The sequence below is a fragment of the Ursus arctos genome, unplaced genomic scaffold, assembly GCF_023065955.2.
Source record: "Ursus arctos isolate Adak ecotype North America unplaced genomic scaffold, UrsArc2.0 scaffold_13, whole genome shotgun sequence".
NCBI lineage: Eukaryota > Metazoa > Chordata > Mammalia > Carnivora > Ursidae > Ursus > Ursus arctos.
In genome coordinates, this window is record NW_026622797.1 from 27,691,908 (window position 1) to 27,713,447 (window position 21,540).

Below are 21,540 nucleotides of genomic sequence, written 5' to 3' on the forward strand. Positions count from 1 at the left end.
TCTACAACATCACCTGCTGAGTGATGCCTCCCAACTACTCTGTTTAAAATTTCATGCCCTACCCCCCAACATTCCCTAACCATCTTTCCTGCTTTTTTCCCCTCCTTTAGTATTATCACTATTATCTTTTACATACGCATTTAACTTAAGGTCTGTGTCCCCTCCCAGTATCTGTTTTGCTCCTTGATGAATCTGCAGGCACTTTAAGCAGTGTCTAGTTTAGCAATTTTCAATGACTACCTGATGAATGAATGATTTTATAGCTATCAAGGTAGTGAGTACACAGATGTCTGTCATAACATTTTCTATAGTTTTCTGTACATTGGAAATATTTGCAATTAAAAATGTAAACTTTGGGGCACCTGCACTGCTCAGCTGGTTAAGCCTGCCACTCTTGGTTTCCGCTCAGGTCATGTTCTCAAGGTCATGAGATGGAGCCCCTCAGTGGGCTCTGTGCTGGGCATGGAGCTTGCCAAAGATTCTCTTCCTCCCTTCCACCCCACCTCCTCCACTTCTCCCATCACATGTGCGTGCATGCTCTCTCTCTCTCTCAAAAAAAAAGCAAACTTTTTAAATAAAAAGTCGATGTCTATGAATAGAAGGCAAAGTATTAACAATGATTATCAATATTTATATTTTATGTTTTCCAATTACTTACAACATGTTTATATTGTTTTTATAATTACAACAAAGATAAAAATAATGCTCATCAAAATAAATCATATACAGCTAGTTCATATATTCAGTAAATTCAATTATTGTTTTAAAGCGCCTATTCTTTTCCAGAAGTAATGAAATTCCCAGAACTATATCATTCTATATTAAAGATCTATATGAAAGATCATTAAAGAATCCTTTGAAAGCAATTTAGGCAAAAAAAACCCAAAACAAAATAAAACAAAAAACTCCATAATAAATACACTCACAGGACACTGTATTCTTTCAGTGAGAACATTATGGAGAATATTCTCGGACTCAAATGTCTATTTTAAAAACCTGGAGACAAAGGGACACCTGACAATACGTATGGGGAAGACATCTTTGCTCCCATTTTTAGATATTTTCGTGTACTGTGTCATTTGGTGTTTACGGATGGTTTAGGAATTCAGATGTGTTTTATAGCTTGTGATAGAGAAGAACGAAGGAAGTTAAACAATTGACACTTACAAATAGATCACTAGATTAGGTTTTCTTTCAGCTCTGGCCTCCATCTTCCATGTAAGTATAATAATCAGATAGCTTCATTTTAGGGAGTGATTGTGTACATGGATAGTTACCAGAGTGAAATTTTTTTCATACTTGCAAAATTAATTCATTAATACAAGAGTAATTACAGAATATTGATGAAAATCAATAATCAAGATGCCAAAGCATTAGACAATATACCAAGGCACAAAAATAGTAGAATAAAATATAAGCTGAGAAAATCTTCACAAACCCCAAGCTATTGGTAATCTGCTGGTGTTCAAAAGGTTTTCAAAAACACAATGTAAGTGGAAGAGTCAGACATGAAAGAATAAGAAACATAGTATGTTTGCTATTAGTGACATGCTATTGGGAAGTAATTGATAAAATTATGAAATCCTAAACAGGCATTCTTCCTGGTTTAGCACACGGAGCAGCACTAAAATAGTAAATAACTATTTGTAATGAAATTCTAGATCTCCTGCTAGAGGTAAATTATAGGGATGCTACCGATTATATTTATTTAAGGTAAAATTTGCTAAGGCAACTGAACTCTTCTTTGAAGCACTCGGGCTCTTAAGAAAGCTGGAAGTAGATCATTTTTGACAACTCACTGAGGCATCTGTTTGGAAAAATTGGAGGAGCTAATGAGGTGACCTAATCACAATGTTATTATGAATAGAAGTTATTCTGAATTGTTTGACTTAGTTTTCTTTCAAATTTCATTTTTGTTATTATTGCTCCAACATGATTAAAATCCAGCCATTCATATTTTCCTAAGAATCATTTATTAAAATAAAAATCAAAGAGCAATAATGATGAACAGTAGTAATTAGTTACCTAGATCTTTCACCATTCACACTGTTACCGTGAATACATATTTTGCATATATATCTCAACATATTATACACACACACACATAAGTGTATACATCTATATAATCAATCTATACATCTATATAATCAATCTATACTTACAACAACCCTGTTAGGGATTATTATAACCAATATAAAATGAATGGAAACTGAGCTACAGAACAGCTTGTGACTTCCTTCATATCATAACAGAGGTGAATGTCAAAAGCCAAGACTAGAGATTTCAAGTTTCCTATCTTTCCCGAGAATTCTTTTCCTCAATTCATATACCTTTGTTTTCCACAATCACTGGTTAGCTTATATGTTAATGACCATGGCCCCATGAACACCTTTCTCTGATGCCCGCCATCCCTGCCCAAAAGGAAATTCTCCTGTCCTTGCTTTGCTAGGCTCAACAAGAGAAGAAAATGTGTTCCTAGTATCTTACTACTGTTTCCATAAACCCTGTCCCATGTGTTTAGGGTCTACATATTCTTTGCACTTGGATTTCATTTCTTTGTGGGTTACATAGGCTTTGGTGGGCTGACTGGAAATCAAACTGTCATAAATAATATAGCGTGTAAGAGATGATTCTTTTCCAGTTCTAGACTTTTGTATCAAAACAAAAATCTTTGTCAATTGGAGACGCCCATACTTTCGTGTGAAGAAATCTGAGCTCGTGCAAAGCAACTGAGCTCTCATTAGGGGCCACATTTAAGTTTTATTGTGCTAAAAAAAAAATCTACGAGTACACAAGGAACAGCATATTTATACCACAGTTTCTTTGTGCTGCTCTCAAGTATGTATGGAAAATTCCTGTCGTCAGGGTCCAAGCCGGAAGCCTCGGCCCCTCACCACTAGAAATGTATAAAGAGGCTTTCATGTCTATAGAATCTTCTGAAGCATGAGCTCTGGCAAGGCTCCAGTAATATAGGCAGCACCATGTAAAAACCAGATGTGTATGCATTTGAATCATTTCCTGGCTCCTCCTCCTCTCCTGACCCCTGGATGCTAGTGGAAGGTTTAGTCCTCCACCCTCTTCCTATTTACGTTGTCTTTCTAGGTGATGTCATCTGGTCCCAAGGCTTTAAATAGCATATGCACTGACAAATCTAACTTCAGTTCTGATCTCTTTCCTGAACACTGCATCTCAAACTGAATGTTCCCCTAAACAGAATTCCTAACTTCTCTCTGCATCCCCCTTCTCCAACTTCATCCTCCCTCCATCTTCCCCATCTTGTCAATGGTACTTGCAGTGGTGTGAGCTAAAAATGTAGAATGCATCAGTCATTCTCAAATTAATTTTATTTATACACAATATACAAAGTACATACTACTGAATCCACTCCTAAGTGTATGTGCATGCACATACACACACCACAATCTGTGTATCAGTCGTATAACGCAGGCATAATTAGTATCCTTCTCCAATTTTACAAATTGGAGAACAGGTTACTTGTCTGAGGTTACTTGTCCAAAGTTACAAATCTGGTGGGAGACTGAGCCAGAATATGAGCCCAGGGAGTGCAGCGCTAGAACCTGGGATCATAAGCACTATGCATTGCTGTCTCTCCTTCACATTCGATCCACCATCCAGTCCCATCTGTTCTACTGTCAGATACTCAACATCTGCACACCGATCATTACTCCACTGTCTCTGCTGCTATCCAAGCCACCCTCACCTCCCATCTGGCCTACGGTAGTCAGCAGCTGCCCATGACGGATACTGTACCCTGGGCTGAACAATCCATGCTCCACACAGAAGCATAAATCAGTGGGTGTCCCTTCCCTGTCTACTTGGTTTCAGTATCTTAGCTCACAGTGAGAGAGTAAGATTTAAACCATGCTCTGTGAAGGTCCACGCAGTCTGGGCCCTGCTTACTTAGGCCCCTTCATCTCTGTCCTTCCTTCCTTCTCATTTTGTTCCAGCAGCACTGGCTCTTTCTGTCTTTACAATGTGAAACTTGCTCCCTTCTCAGGGCTTTGCACTAGCTCTTCCCTCTGCCTGGATGGCTCTTTTTCCAGGTCTTTCCATGACTGCATCTTTCTCATCATTTCAGATGCAGAGAAAACTCCACTGACCTCCCAACACACATCCACATCTCTGTGGCCAGCAGCTAGCTGTCTCACTATTCTGCTTTATTTTCTTCATGACATTTAGCCATGTCTGAAATGATCTGTCTTATCTGCTTGTTTATGCGCTGACTGCCAGCCTTCCTCACTGGCATGCAAGCTCCGTGGGTAAGGGACTTTGTATTTTCTACATTCATTTCCCCAGTCCCTATACCACATTAGGTCCCCAAGTACCTGGTGGTTGAGTGAATGAACCTGCCTCTGTTGTTGAATATTAGACTAATTTTTTAATCAATGAAAGCCTGTGTTTGCTCCTCAAAAGGGGACAATTACACCTATATATTGGAGATTTTCTGAGGACACTTGAGAGATTTAATCAGAAAGTAAAATTTTCCTTGAGATGATAGTGCTTATGAATATGATATACTGAGAATTTGGACTGATTAATGTTTGTCATATGTGCTAAAATCAAGAGAGTTTCACAATCAAAAGAAGTCTATATCTGCCCCTGTTCTACAAGAAGAGCTCAGGACAAAGAATCCTCAGCTATGTAGAACTTAAAACTCATCTTAGCCGTATGGAAAAAATTCTCCCAGCCTCAAACTCTTAAAAAAAAAAAAAAAAGGTATGGTATCAAACTTCTTTGAAGATAAATGACATGAATTTAGACCCATTTCACAGTTAGAAAATAACTGAAATCATCTTGCTTACTCAAGAGCGCCTGAATAACCTAAATGCAGGTCAAATTTACCAGGTTTGTAAATATTTGTAAATTTTAAATTTGCACATTAAATTAGCTTAAATATTCATGTATGGATTCCTTTTTGCATTTCTTTGAGGAAGAAACATTAAATATTTGTTGTATTAAAAACAGAACAAACAACTCATGTACATTTTCAGAAGAATTTGAGGCAGTGGCAATTAAAAACTGCATAACTGCTATTTAGTTACTCAATAGTTTATAACTCTTTGTTATTCGTCTATAATGTGCTAAAGCTAAAAATGTCTTCTCAGTTTAAAAATTCATGGAGTAACACATGAAACTTAGTCATTTGGCTTAAATATTAAGTCAATTTCCTTTATTTTTTATTAACTGTGAGGTATGATATTATCAATTGAAAATAATAACATTTCATAAAACTTACCTCTTATTAATGTTTTTAATTTATTATGTCTTAATATATACTTAGTAATATATTTGAACATTATTGAACATTGATTCTTTTTAAATTCCAATTTTTTCAACTCGATTTTGAAAAGAAAACATCACACAAGGTATGAAAACTAGAAGTATACATTTGTTTAAAGAGAATACCAATAGAGGAGAATATATCAAGTTCATTTTTTCTTAACTTCTTAATATTTTTGTTCTAAAAATATATATTCTCAAGCTATTTGAAAATTGCTCAAAAATAATTAGTAATTAGAATCTAGGTTAAGGACGTGGTATATTTTGGACTTATTAGCTTTGGCATCAAGTTCAACTGTGTGCCAAAGATATCCCAGGCCTGGAAAATCCTGCATAGAGTAGCACTAGGAAAACACAAACACCCAAGAAAAGCCAACAAACTGCCAGAGGCAATAGATAAATACAGAACACCAAAAATCTGGTTTCACATAACTAGGCCAGAATTTAATTATAGCATAGCTAAGCTTATTCCCAGGAATATTTTGTTTGCAACTATTTAACAATTAATTTGCTAATTCACAGGACAAGCTAGTATACTGAAGATAAAAATTTTTTCAAAATTTTTTCAAAAAAAAAAAAAAAAAGTAGTGCACTTGTTCTATGAGCACCAGGTGCTGTATATAAGTGTTGAATCACTTAAATTATACACTTGAAACTAATATTGCCCTGTGTGTGGACTAACTGGAATTTAAATAAAAACTTAAAAAAATATATAAAAACAAAAAGTTTTGAGTGTTTATAACACATATAAGTATCATTTTCATTCAGTGACATTAGATTTGCTTGAATGAAACTATAAACAGTAAAACACTTAGGACAATAAAGAAAGTTGCTAATAGTTCAGTGTAGCTAATTTATATCAGCTACTATCTAAAACATTAGATTCCAGGCACCAAAACCACAAATCAAGAATTAAATAATACTTTTCTGTAAGTATCTTTAATTGAAAATGTGAGTGCAGATGAAAATCTGTGTATTACAAATAGTTCTTTGACCCAAGACCCAAGGTATTAATAATCTCCAAAATAATAATGTTTGTCAAAGTGCTACTGGCAAGTAATAATTATATAATAAGGCAATTCCACTGTTGAGATTATAATTCCTGTTTTTTTAAACTTTTGCATAATGGTTATAATGGCCGTAGTGAAATATGGCAGGTGAACACATACTAATTTTTTATCTATTTAGTTCATGACATTGATGACTGCAACTTCTCATTTTTACATTTATTTCAAATATAAGCAAAAAGACAAAATTTAAAAAAATGAGAATTCACTTCTGGTGCATCTAATGCCATGTAAATTATCCTTAATACCACCTTCCTTTTCCCTCTTTTCAAAGCCATTAAAGAAAACAATAAAGGGTAAAAAAAAAAAAAAAAAGAGAGAGAGAAAGAAAGAAAGAAAGATAGTTGCACAGGACTTACTTTGTGCCAGTCATTCTTTCAAGCACATCATATACATTCATTCAACATAAAATGAGATTAAGACAGTCAAGTTTATTACTGACACTGGTGATATGACAGAAGCAAATGTAAATCTTATCTGGAGAAAGATAACATCACACCAGGCCTTGAGTTATCCCCATATTTTTTGTATACAATGTCCAGTACTCCACCAAAAAGAACCAGGCATATGAAAGGCAAGACAATTTGATCCAACCAGGAGCACTAGCAGATAATAGACACAGACACTCAAAATATATAAGTAAAGCAGCTACATAGACTTTAAAATAGTATGTATAATATATTCAAGGATATGAAAGACAAGATTAAGAATTTTGAAAGAGATCTAGAAACTACAAAAAAGAATGCTAGAAATTCTAGAACTGAAAAATGTCATAAGAGAAGTTGTCAACTCATTTAATGGATTAATCGAGAGATTGGATACAGCTGAAGAAAGAATTACAAAAACAAAATACTGGTCAAAAGAAAATATCCAAAATGGACAACAAAGAGAACAAAAGTAAACAATGGGGGTAGAAATATTCAAAGATAAGCATATATGAAACTGGAGTCCCATTAAGAATAGTGTGAGAGAATGGGGCAGAAGCAATATTAAAAAAGAAAATAATGGTAGTTTTCCAAAATTGTTGAAAGATATCAAGATGCACACTTAAGAAATCATATAGATCCTCATAGGAATAAATTCAAAGAGAACCACAACTGAGCAATAATGGTAATACTACTGGAAATCAAAGGTATAAAGAATTACAAACCGTCAAGAAAATTTTTGTAAAGAGGAAAGATTGCTTTTAAATACTGTTTTCTGACATCAACAGAAACAGTGAAAGTTATAAAGCAATATAATAATGTCTTGAAGTGGGGAAAGAAAACTATCAATCTAGAATTTTGTTCCAAGAAAACATGCACATTTAAAAAGGGCAAAATAAAGTCATTTCAGACAAAGAAAACTCAAACCAAATTATCACTAGACTGAAAGAAATCCTATATGTAACCTCAGGAGATGCAGAAAGTAATGAAGAGTATATATGACTGAATAAATAACATAACGATAATTATTGTGGGACTTAAATTATATAAAATTAAATACTTAAAAACAGCATACAATTCAAGAGAGGTATAAAAATAGTTAAGGCATTCATTCTAAGGTTCTCAAATTTCCCGTACAGTGATAAAAGTACTAATTTGCATTATACTTTGATTAGGTCAAAGATGCATTCTGTAACCTCATTAGCAACCAGTTAAACATTGTGAAAGAATGTAAAAATAACAAGCTAATGGGAAAGAAGCAATGCAATGACAAATATACTCAACCCAAAAGATGGTTAACAAAGAGATAAAAAGAAATATAAAACAGGAAAAACAAATGGAATGTAGATAGTGAGTCAGCACTTAAACTCAAATAGATCACTATTACATTAAATATAAAAGGGCTAAATACTCCTCTGAAAAGACAAATATAATCAGACTGAGTGATAAAAAAATATTTACATCCATTGTAAAGAGACAAATCTAAAACATAAGCATACAGAAAATTAAACACTAAAAGAATGAAAAATAAGCCACACATAAAGCACTGATGGAGAAAAAAAAGGGATGTTTTATTACGTGAGAAGTTTCATTTCACCAGGAAGATATAATTTGTCTAACTGAAGTATTTTTCAATCTCTTTCCATTATCATCCCATCCCCTTAAGGAGTCTTTTTAGCTTCTCTTTCCCCTACTCACCTTGCCTCAGGCAACTTTAATACCATATACACTGTATATCTGTGTAGTGAGTCTCTTAAACCATTGTGATATGTAAGGATATTTTGCTTCCCCCAAACCAATTATCACCCCACTGTGAAGTTATGATCTAATAGCACACCATTAAAATATTAGTTTATTAGTTTAATTTATATAAAAATGCTGACATTCAACTATTTTGATCCATAAAAATGGCAATTTCACATTGTTAACACAATATATAAAGTAAAAGATGGCAGGACTAAAAGGAAAAGTAGACAAAACCACAATTATCTGGAGTTGTTAACATACCTCGTTCAGTAATTAGAGGCAGAAAAAAATCAGTAAAGATGTGGAAGATCTGAATAACACAATTACCAAATTTTCTGGCATACATAAAGCACTGTACCTAACAACCACAGAATAAACAGTAATTTCAAGTGCATGTGAAATATTTACAAAAGTTGACCATATGTTGGGTCATACATACAAGCTGCAATAAATTTCAAAGACCTAAATCATACACAGTAAGATCTATGATCACAGTAGATTTACACTAAGAAACAATGACAAAAAGATGACTGGGAAATCCCAATATGTTTGAAAATTAATAAATGCTTTTATCTGTGGGTCCAAAAAGAAATTACAAATGAAATTATTTTGAGCTAACTCATAATGGAAACACTACATTTTGGGATGCAGCACAAACTGTTAGAGGAAAATCTATTGTTTTAAATGTATATATTCAAAAAGAAGAAAGACTGAAAAGTAAATGAGCCAAAAAAACCCCAAAACAAAACAAAAACCACCACCACCAACAACAAAACCACTTGAGAAAATAGAAAAAAAAAAAAAAAAAAACCAGCAAATAAGCCTAAAGAAAGGAGAAAGAAGGAAATAATAAAGAACTGGAATTAAAAATAGACAACAAATATAAATAAATGAAGAGGATTAAAAAAAACAAAACTCATTCACTTGAAATAGCTAATAAAATTGATCTTGACAAAGCCATAGGGAAAAGAAAAAAAAGAAAAACAGGAATAGCATAATAAATTAATAGCAAGAATAAAAAGTAAGACTAATATTAAAACAGGGTTTTGCAAACAACTTCATGCTGGTCACAAAATTTAGACAAAATGGATAAGACCTAGAAATACACAACTTACCAAAACTGAAAACAAAAGTAGAAAAATCTGAATAGCCCATAAAAATTAGAGGAATTTAAACTATAACTATAAACTTGCCCACAAAATATTCCAGGACCAGATGGATTTATTTATAATTTTCAACAAATATTTAAGGAAAAAAATAACACAAATTTATATAAATTCTCCCAAAACATTTTTAAAAGAATAATTTTTCTAATTTAATGAGGTCTGTGGAGGCTTGATAACATTGTTACCAAAAGGGATCATTTTAGGCTAATCTTTTTCATCAACACAGTTTCAAAATGCTGAAAATTATTAGCAGTCCAGAAACAAAGTAATGAGGGATTTAGAAAAAAAAGCACAACATATCATAACCAAATTCCAATTATTCTAGGACTTCAAGTTTGATTTGACATTGTAAAATCAATCACCATCACAATGGAATGATACAGAAAAATCATATGATAGGTATCAGAAAAACATTTGATAACTATTCGTTCATAAAAATTAGCAAACTGGAATAGAAAGGAACTTCCAAATATTATAAAGAATATCATACTAGTGTAAAAAAAATATTGAAAGCTCTTCTTCTGAGATTTGAAACAATACATTTACCTACTGTTACCCTCTTCAACAATTTACTGAAAATTCTAGCCAGTACAATAAGACCAAAGTTCAGTATGGAAAAAGAAGATTTATAACTGTCAATTTTTGGGATAGTAAGATTGCCTATCTAGAAAATGAAAGGAATCTACAGAATAAAGTATTAGAATTAATAAGTGAGTTTAGCAAGGTTGTTGATAAATTGATGTAGAAAAATTGGTTTTTCTATGTACTAATAACAAAAAGTTAAAATTGAAATTGAAGAGATAGCATTTAGAATAATTTCAAAATATCTAGCAAGGAATTTGTAAAATGGCCACAAAACAAGCTAGAAGATATTATTGAGATAATTTAATAGAGACCTAAAGAAATAGAGGGACATACTATGTTATAAATTGGGGGAGTCAGGAAAGATGTCAATCTTCCCAACTGATCAATATCCTAACAGTGTTTTATGTCATAGGGAGGAGGAATCTTCAGTTAATTCTACAATGTATATGGAACCAAGAATGACCAAAATAATCCTGAAGAAGAAAACAGGAGATTTTACCAATGGGAAAAAATATTTGTAACATATATAGCAACCAAAGGTATTAAAATATATAAAGAATCCTTATAAATTAATATCTAAATGACTTGCTTAAAAATTTGACAGAGGGTGTTTACCTGACCAATACACAAGTGAAAAATTGCTCAATTAATTAATAATCAGGAAAATGCAAATTAAAACCGTGATAAGCTATCATTACACACCTACTAAATGCTAATAAGTAAGGTTAGTGAGGAAGTGATATATATATGGTTGGTAAGAATATATATTATTTGAACCGCTTTGAGAAATTTTTGAATTTTCTACTAAGATTGAACATTAATGTTCTCTGTTGGCCAGCAACTTATTCCTAAGTATACGTTCAACAGAAATACAGGTACACGTACACAGAAGACGGGTACAAGAATACTCAGGCCAGTATTTTTTATAATATTAAAAAACCGGACACAACTCAAATGTTTTTCTACAGCAAAATGGGCCACAAATTCTTGCATATTCAGGTAATTAAACACTACAGAATAATGAAAATAAACAAAATACAGCCATATGCAACAACTGAATGAGTCTCACCCTGTTATTGTGAATGGAAGAATGCAGGAGGTATGATGGATTCCTGAGGTGGCAATAATGTAACAATGTCCAAGTTCTTGGCCTGGGTCATGGCTGTGCAGGTTCACTTATAAGAAGTGAATTGTTACATACATTTCTATGATGGGTATTTTTCTGTATATGCACTATTATTTAATATAGAAAGTTAAAAAATTTAAAAAAACTATATTTCTCTTAAATGTTTAAAGCACCCAACTATACACAAAATAGTTACAACTTCATGAAATAATTTTTATAGTTTGTAAGAAAATAGTACCAACTCATACATACACGGTGCTTACTGTCTTTCACACACTGTTCTAAGCATTTTACAGGTAAACCTCGTTTGATCTTCTCAACAATCTTATGAGGAACTAGTATAAACTCTTTTATTTTATCAGTAAGTCCAGTGAGGCCCAAAGAGATTAAGTAACTTTCTCGGGATCAAACGAACCACAATGAATGGCGCCAGATTCTGCACCATTCACCATTACACTATACTGCCTCTCACAGCCAGGCTTCTGAAGTTTAAAGTATCAGATTCATCCATTGTGAATTCATTTAAAATGAAATAGTGTTGTTCCTTTATCTATTGGAACATCCTGTAAATAAATATATCAAATAGATTGCTTTAACATTTGAAATAGATATTTTTGTGTTTTGCATAAATAAATTATTTCAATTCATGCTTAGAATGATTAAAAATGAATTTCAAACATAAAGCATTTTAAACATATAAAAACAATAAAATATTGACATAAAAAAGCTGGGATTGCATACCAACTCTATTAGCTGTAACTTCTGTGAACCTCAATTTCCTTGCCTTTAAAATGGACACAACTAATCTTTTCCTAATAGGAATGTTTCAAGAATAAAGTGACTTGATATTTGTGCTATGAATGGAGTGATTAATTACATATAAGAGCCAATGCAACTGCACAGTAAGTAAATCCTAGAATTTTAGAACCTAAAGTTACTTTACTTCAAATTTACATTTCAGGGGCACCTCAGTGGCTGAGTCGGTTAAGTGTCTGCCTTCAGCTCAGGTCATGATCTCAAAGCCCTGGGATGAAGTCCCCCATCAGACTCCCACCAGCAGGCTCCCCCGCCCCTTCCTGATCAGCAGGGAATCTGCTTCTCCCTCTTGCTCATGCTCTTCCTTTCTCTCAAATAAATAAATTAATAAACAAACAAATCTTTAAAAAATAAATTTACATTGCAGAAACACAAAAGTCAAAAATTCTAAATAACTTGCTGAAAGTATTACTCTCAGAAAGACTACCATCTGGAACTTGAACTCAGGGCTTTAGGTTACAAGTTTAGTGTCCCTTGAAAAAGTCGGAACCTCATTTTTTTTTCTTCCTGCTTTCCCTTCTCTTCCACAACATAACATACAAACTGATTTTTTTTTTTAAATTGTAATTATTATCACTTAATTTAATAAATGCATTTATTTGTTTTTAAAGAATTGCATTAAAGAAGGCCTTTTCAGTAGGGTATATTCTCCAAATCACTGTCTTCTTGATATGAATAACCACAGAAAAAGCTTTTATATACATTTGTTTTCAAGTTTGAGAAGGTCTTTGCCTTCAATCTCTCTCTCATGCACTCACACATAGGCACTTGGGACAATATATTAATAAAAAAAAGAAGACAGTATTTCTCAATTATTATATTTATAAGCCAGTGAATTATTTTAAGTGATTAATGATTTTTTTAAATAATGAAAATAGATTTATGGAGAAAAGTTTAGAATGTTGCTTCTGGTCGTTCAAAAACTACAATCACAAAAATTCCTATTAGTTTTATGTTTACCCTTTCATTTTATTTTTACTTGAAGATTACTCTTTACTCCAAACATAATAGTAAAGCCTAGAAAAACATAAAATAAAAATTATTGAATAATTAAAATGACTAATACTTATGTTTTCCCAATCAAATTAAAAACCAAATTGAAACTGCTTTCATTTTAGTTGAAAAAGCAAGAACACTAGTCTTAAAGACATAGTAATATGCTATATTTCTATTACATGGAAAACAACTTTTTTCTTAAATTTAATGACCTTTTCTAAATCAAGGCATTCTTTAGACCTTTGTATTTCTGCAGCATCTCCTTTTATGAGAATGCTTCTACACTTTTGTGAATGACTGAGTTCTTTCATCTGACTGGACACAGCTGGCAAGTAGCATAATGAGAAAGGGAAATGAAAGTCTTTTTTTTTCCTCCTGGAAAACCAAAAAATATATAAATCATATTCAAACTGAAGCTTTAGTTGCTTGTATTGCAGACAAATGACACATCTTAATACAAATAGTGTTTTCTACCATTTTGTGAGCAAATGATATTATAGTAGAATTTAATTTTAAAGGTCTATCAATGATGTGTGATTTCCCTAAACACTATTTGGATGAATATAAATTTTGTGTATTTAATTAATTGAAAAAACTAAACCAAACTGACAAATTCTAAAACAGAAAATTTGAGTAAAATGTTCAAACCAATAAAATATGTACAGTAAACTATGTATATTCAGTTGATGGAGAAAAATCTCAAATAGTTGGGCACCCAACGGGCCAAAAAAATTTCTTAGACATGTGTGAAAGCTAGAAGGAAATTTGACCTTCCCTAAGCCCCTTGTTTTTGTCCATGAGGAAACTGGTGCTTAGAGTGATGATTAGCCCAAAGTTACTCAAGCAGGAGTGACGGCCTGTCTGTCTCCTCACGTCAGGTTACTGGTTGGTCAAACGGTGCTCCCTCACCACGTCAAAGGCACACGGGAAAAACTCAAAAGGATTGAAGGAAGAAGCTAATGAAGCAATTTAAAAACAAAACAGAACTCTTCCTTTACTTCCTATTTTTTCTCAACTTTAAATATCACACAACAATAAATAAATATCTGTCATTTCCCCCACTGTAGATGTAATAAACTTATGGGGAGAAAAGCTGAACAATTCTAAAGTATATGCATGAAAAGTAAGTCTTGCTCCCATTCCATACTCCATGTACTCCCAGAGGCGTCCACTGTTCATGATTTTTATTTGAACTTCCAGAAATTTTCTGTCAATGTGTATGAATGTGTATATATAGTTGTGGAAATGTTAATGTAGCCTTTTTCTTTACTCGATATATCTTAAAAATCATTCCATATTTGTGCATGAGGATCTAGCACATTCTTTTAAATAACTATATGGTTTTCTATTGCATATATTTAAAGTAACATATTTAACAACTCACCTATAATTGGATTCAGGAAGCTTCTGATTTTTTTTATATTACAAAGAATATAAAAATAAATATAATTTGATATGTTCTTAGACTAAAATTTACTAGGGTCAACCAGTATGTAAGTCATTAACCATTTGACATCTTTTGATACCAAATTCTGACCAAGTCAGGCATATGTTAACCTCCTTATGTCTAACCTAGACCCAGGGTAACAGCTGTACCCCAGAGTGGCTCTAGACCTGACCTCCCATCCCAGGAGAAGAGAGACATATTCTTAGAACTCTGAACTCTTAAATATTCTTTCAGTATATTTAAGTCATGTATAAACTCCTTTTTTGAACAGAGTCTTTACTTTGTATAACTGAAGCAGTGGGCAGGTAATGATAATTTTCATCGTGTTGAAAGGATATTTTATGTATTTCTTATTTATATGTTAATTATGACAATGTAAAACACAAAAAGTCTTAATAAGAAAACAATCTGAACAGGAATTTTAATAAAAAATCTTATGTGAATTTACCAACCACTAGAAAGGAAAAACTAAAACAAACATTACTCCAAACTTTACTAAAGGAAACTCCATCAACATCCCATTACCAATCTTAATTTTTTCCATCTTCTCCTTACAAATGTAAGAAAGGGAGGAGACAAGGGAAGGAGGGAGGAAGGGAAGCTAAATGTATGACATAAACTTTCTTTACTGGCATATTGGCTAAGGTTATTATTTTCCTACTTCTATACTACATGCAATAAATGTATAAAGCAGCCATGAAAGGATTTAGATTTTTAAAATACTGGGGTATTTATACAGTAGTATATTAAAACTTGTATATTACTTAATAGGTTCCTGTGTGTTTATTGAGTTATTTTTAGTTTTATCTGAAACTACAAACCCTGCTCCCTGTTCTCCATGCCTGAGCTGTTAACTGTAAACTGTCACCCAGAGGAGATGCCAGGAGGAATGTTCTGACCTAAGCAGGATCTCACCAGTGTGTCTGGATTAGGGTAACTGAATTGCATCAAATCCCACCACTAGGATGAGACAGTGACCCTGGACCATCACGGTAAAGGTCTCAGAGCAGGTACTAAATGGACAACAGATTCACCAAAAAAATATTTTTCGTCTGAAGATTGCTCCAACTGAATTATCAACACATTTTCAGTTACTCTAAAGAAACCAGAATTCAGTTAAGGAGATATTAAACTAAATAATATAGAAAATCCAGGATCGTGATTGGCACTCAAGTGAAAGACACTTGTCATGTAACATTGAAGTCCCCCCCTACAATGAACACAGAGCATGTCCCTTTACTGTATGAAGGAGCACTACAGCCTCACACAAGAGAAATGGGACAAGGCGAGGTGACCTTCCCTGGGGAGCAATAGTCTTCCTGAGGAGAAATTCTCCAAACTCAGGGCCTTATTTGGCCTTTGTTTTTCTTTGAAAATGAGAATATTTTGGAGGTGAAATTATGTAAATTTGGAAAACAGAGCAAAAGCAGAGTATAAAGGGAAGTGGAAGAAATAAAGGATGAAAGAGGTAGAAGAATAAAAACAAATGAATGATAAGAACTCAATACTAATCTTGTCAGATTTGGGAAGGAAAAAGGCATTCTGGAAATATTCCAACAGCCTCATTGAAAGATGAAGAATCTTAAAAAAAAATAAAAAATAAAAAATAAAAAATAAATAAATAAATAAATAAATAAATAAAGATGAGGAAACTGAGGCTTCCAAAGTTTAAGAAATGTGCTCTAACTCACATGGGTCATCTCTGGAAGTTCCGAGCTCCTACGTAAGACCTCCCAACACTGAGGGCATTTCCCAGAACACCACCGCATTGCATCAATACTCAAGACCACCACAGCTTGTGACCATTCCCTGCTTATACCAAATGGATGCTGGCATCTGGGACTGCTATTAAAGTTCTTGAAGGACTCTTGTTTTCTATACTCCTTGGGGTTCCAAGTTCAAATGATGATAAAGAAGACACCATCATCGCATTGATTTAATTCACTGATTTAATTCACCATCTCCATCCTGCGTAGTAACTTAATTCAACCAATGCGGAAAACTTTGGCTGTCTTTAACGTATTTTTTTTAGACCACCGTTACATATATTATTTCAGAAGAATGGTAATGCCTTCAATTGATCATATTAAAGATTGCAATAATAGAAATAAATACATAGAAAATTTAGTTTTCTTCTAAAATTCTAATTTGCATAAAGTCACCTCTTCTCTTTCACTTTTCTTCATCATCACCTCCCTCCACACTCTCCTTTGTTCCTCCATTTCTCTGCACAGACTCTCCTATTCGTTTATATGTTCAACTAGAACATAAATTTCCCAAAGGCAGGAATCATTGCTTATCTATCTTTGTATTTGTTCACTTGACATGTTGAAAACACACAGTGATGTTTTTTGAATAAAGGTTTGATTTTTCACAATTATATATTTATGGAATTATTTTAAAGACTCCAAATTAAGAATACTATAAAAAAGTTTCATCCAAAAAGGACTGTTAGAAACACAATACAATCAGTTTCCTTTATAGATAATGAAACTGAGGTCAAGAGTAAGCAAGTGGCTCAGAGTCACCCATCTAGTTAGAGCCTGAATGAGGAGACCCACTCTGGTCCCCTGTCTCTGCCTGCTGGGTTTTTTTGTTTGTTTGTTTGTTTGTTTGTTTTTTAGTGTGTTCCATGCAGGCACTTTCTAAGTACAAATGAAATCATTTAGATACCTAAATGATTCTTGAGAAAGTATAAATACCTTGGTAATACACTAGAACTTTGACATGCTCCACTCTCTGTATTCAAATCACTAACAATGCTTGTATATAGTAGATATTCAGTCAGTTTGGGTTTCTGAATCCTTTTCCCCCTTCTCTCCCGCAAATTTCCATATCGATAACTTTAAACATTGCTAATACACCAAGTAAGCACCATCTCATGCCTCAAAGTTAGCATGTCCACAAAGCCACCCAGGATGCTCCTAGAAGCCAATGGTACTGATCACAAGACTGCTCCCATGTGAATGATGGGAGTGCTCCCCAAGGCACATGGTTGGGAGAAATGCAGATTCCACCACGAGGAAGAACTGTTAGATAGGGCTCATTGCATGTCCAAATGCCAAATCCCTTCTTTCTCAGCCAGATGTACCTCCTAGATGAGAGATTCATACTTGTCTGTAGGCTACTTTCGGGATACGTGTGCAAAGTAGCACATGTGTGTCCACCATAGGACGGTAGATTTTTTGAATAAGACATTCTGTACATCCAGGGTCCCTGGTAATTTACCTACTTCCCCCAATAAGTTGTCCCCCAAAAGTCAGTGTGAGTTGAACCACTTAGACTACCTGTTAGCTTTTACATTTATTTTATTTTATTTTATTTTATTTTAAATATTTTATTTATTTATTTGACAGAGAGAGAGACAGCCAGCGAGAGAGGGAACACAAGCAGGGGGAGTGGGAGAGGGAGAAGCAGGCTTCCAGCAGAGGAGCCTGATGTGGGGCTCGATCCCAGAACGCTGGGATCACACCCTGAGCCAAAGGCAGATGCTTAATGACTGCGCCACCCAGGCACCCCAGCTTTTACATTTAGATGTTCTGAAGTATATCCTAATTCTTAATTTTGATAATTCTCTTTAATATAATGAAGCCCTCTTCATCTGGCTTGAGATTAGTCTCGCGCTTAAAAAATTCCTTCCAACACCATGTCCTGTGAGTTGACAAGCAGCTTCCCCTATGATTTGAGCCTAGCTAACAACAAATTAGACTTTGGAAGATTAATTACTAGGCAGATGCATTTTCAAGGTGGTACATTCCCACTTGGAGGAAACTTGGTCATTTTACTTTCGCATCTGTTTGGAGTAGGATGTCCTTTGGCTGAAAATAACACAAGTCAACGTTTAGAATGCCCTCCTCTGTACTATTGATGTGTTCATTTCTAGATTATATTTTAGGCTGGATTAACACCAAAAACATTTTTCAAAGACAGTCAAAAATGCCATACTTTAAAATTATTAAAATAATTTACAATATATGAAAAGTAGTAAGTGCTCAGCAAACATTTTAACTAGTTATTTATTGAGAACTGACAATAAATAGTTTTGTGTTGAACACCATGTAAAGCACCAAAAGATGTACTGGTATAATGATTTTCCCTAAGTCGATGTCTGTTCCTGACACATCTTGGATTTTTCCACCCTTACCCTAAGTAACTTGATTCAAAAAAGGGTTTCTGCTAGCTAATTTGCTAACATATAGTCACCACTGATTTTTGTCTCCTGTTGTTCAACTGAGTCAGTACGGTATGAAATTGGACAGCTTATAATGTGAAGAAAAAAGTCCTTTAAGAGGATACAGTCTTCAGAGTTGCAACTAGTTAACTTCGGGCTTCTACTTGAGAGAAAAAGCAACTTCACTTTATTAGAGAAAATGTCAATCAAGACGCAACTACTGACACCCATCTTTGTTTCCCAGGCGGTAATACAAGATAAAGCAGAGGAAATGGAGGAGCCGCATTTGCAACACACAAAGTCCTTGTTTTCCCACTAGGCACTGCAGAAGAGCGATTGTCCATTCACAGCACATCCTCTGCATTTCGGAGCTAATATTTTTGCAGTTCTTAACTTAGTACATTTGAGTCTAAGGCAGTTAATTTTGTTAACCCTTTGAAATGCACTATGTCTTTGATACCTTGCTTCATATTTCTAACATGACCCAGTTTTTTAAATTTCTGTTTCTCGAGGTGGAGACTAGAAATCTTTAAAAAAAAAAAATCAAGTTAAGAAATTTTGGAAACAGAGTCATGGTTTCAAATAATTCTGTCTTACTTGCTATTGCATAACTTTGAGAAGGGTAATAAGGAAATCCACATTTACCATATGTTACTGGAATTGCTTTTACAAAAATGGACTCTGACAGAAATGATTTTTAGCAGGGGTCCCCCTCAACACAGAATAGTAATGTGTCATTGAAACAACATTAGCTCTGTGTTATTTGCCCTGCTTCCTGCAGCATTTAGTGTGTTTACTGTATATGCCTGCCTTCTGGTGCAAAGAGGTTTACTCAGTCACTCTGGCGAAAGCACATGAAGAACAGAATCTGTGGATGATTAATTAGATCCCCGGCTCAGTCACTGAGGTCTCTAATTAAACATCTCACTCCACTTTCAACTATTGTAGGAAAAGATAATTAGCAAATCCACAGTGTTAGTAAAGAATGTTTTAGTTTCCTTTATAAATAATAAGATCTAAACCATTGGTCATCTAACCCAGTGCCTGCACCTCCTGTGCAGACTTCCAAGTCCAGAATATTTTTTAAAAAATGCAACAAGGTGATAAAGTGCATTTTCCTCAAGAATTCATTTTTCTGACATACCTTCTATAGGTTTTTCTACCTTCAGCCTTATTACCAGCTTATTCTTCTCTTCCTACTAATTTCTTCATCTTGAAGTCTGCTATCAACCAACATGACAAACTCAAGAGAAAAAAAAAAAACTGATTTTCTTTTTCCCTGTCCTGCAACCCTCACCAATCTCTGTACCAATATTTTCCTGTTCTGCCTCCACCAAAAGGAAAAATGACCCAACTCTAAGATTTATGTTAAGAAGAAATATTGCATTCATTAAAAAAGAAGGAAAAAAGGAGCCCTCCTCCACGGGGGCTCAAAGTGCAGTGAAAATCCCGGAGTCTCTCATTAGGCTGGTTGGAATGAAACAGTTAATTCAGGGTAAGTGATAATGTTTAGTCAGTTCGCCTAGAAAAAGGAAGGAAATTCAAAAGCTGGTTGCTGTAGTAACAATCACAGACGAAAAAAATATATATGTACAGGTTCATTTTAAATAAAACTCCTGCCATCTCTCTGTGATTCTGTTCTCTCAAGAAAAATGAGCTTGCCGCTTAAATTTGTTGTACCTACCTCAACCATTAAACAAGACATTTAACCATAGTGGCAGTTCTGTGACCTTTGAATGCCGTGAAATCTCTGAGCGGTGCTGCTTGTTCATGAAGACTTGTGCTGCAGAATCCAGCAACTTCATCCAGGATTAGGAATACAATTAAGTAAAAACAAGAAAAAAAAAAAAAAAGAAAGAAAAGAAAGAAACACAAAAGCACCCAGAGAAATCGAGAGAGAAAGAAGGTAGAAAGATTCTCTCTGGGTGAGTACACGACTTTTCTCCCAGGCAAGCGCTGGGACAGAGCCGAGCCTGCTGCAGTGCCCAGACCCACCGACTGGCTGGGGGAGCAGGCAGGCAGCCGGCCTGCTAGGCTGGGAGGTGCTGTCAGTTGCCACAGGCAAGGAAAAGCAGAGACCAATCGGCTTCAACTCTGGCAGCTTACTGGAGTGGAGCCTTTTCTGTTTATGTTTCCTCATTTCAAGAGTGACGTCAAAGGGTTTAGTTTTTCCTCTGCATGTGCTATTAATTTTAAAGTACTGTACTATGGGAAGAATGTGTGTGTGCCTGCCTGTGGTTAGCCCCGGCACCCTACTCTCAGGAGAACCCAAGAAACATTTTCTATACTCAGGAATAAATTTTAAAAATTTGAAATACCTCGCGGTTGCGTGTATCAAAAACAAAACGAAAAATAGACAAAAAGCCTTGAGCTAAATAATAGCGGCAAGATTTATATATATATTTTTCCAAATGTGAATCTGTGTACATATGCCCACTTCACAGCTGTTGCTTATTTCAAAACTAACTCATTGTCAACCTTACCTAAAAATGAGTCGTTAGTTAATCTTTAGAGTCATAGATGCAGAGTTCTGAAAATGAGTTGGTGAGCAATATTATGTGCAGTGAAAAACAGAAATCATGTTTATGCTGCGGATCCCTGATTTTCTATCTTTCCTCCAGTCTCTGTGGTGAAGCGTCAGGATTATTCATGCTAGGGAGATCCTTCCTGCAACTCCTCACAGGGAGTCATTCA

General features: G+C 34.3%; 1 protein-coding gene across 1 annotated transcript in view; it reads right to left on the reverse strand.

Moving 5' to 3' along the window:
* Window positions 1–20,958, reverse strand: part of PDE7B (phosphodiesterase 7B) — a 314,282-nt gene extending 293,324 nt beyond the window's left edge. The window contains exon 1 of the mRNA XM_026504867.4: window positions 20,531–20,958. Coding sequence (XP_026360652.2) covers window positions 20,531–20,551 — 21 coding nt within the window. The 5' untranslated portion in view covers window positions 20,552–20,958. The remainder of the gene's footprint in view (window positions 1–20,530) is intronic.
* Between the last annotated feature and the right edge of the window lie 582 nt (window positions 20,959–21,540).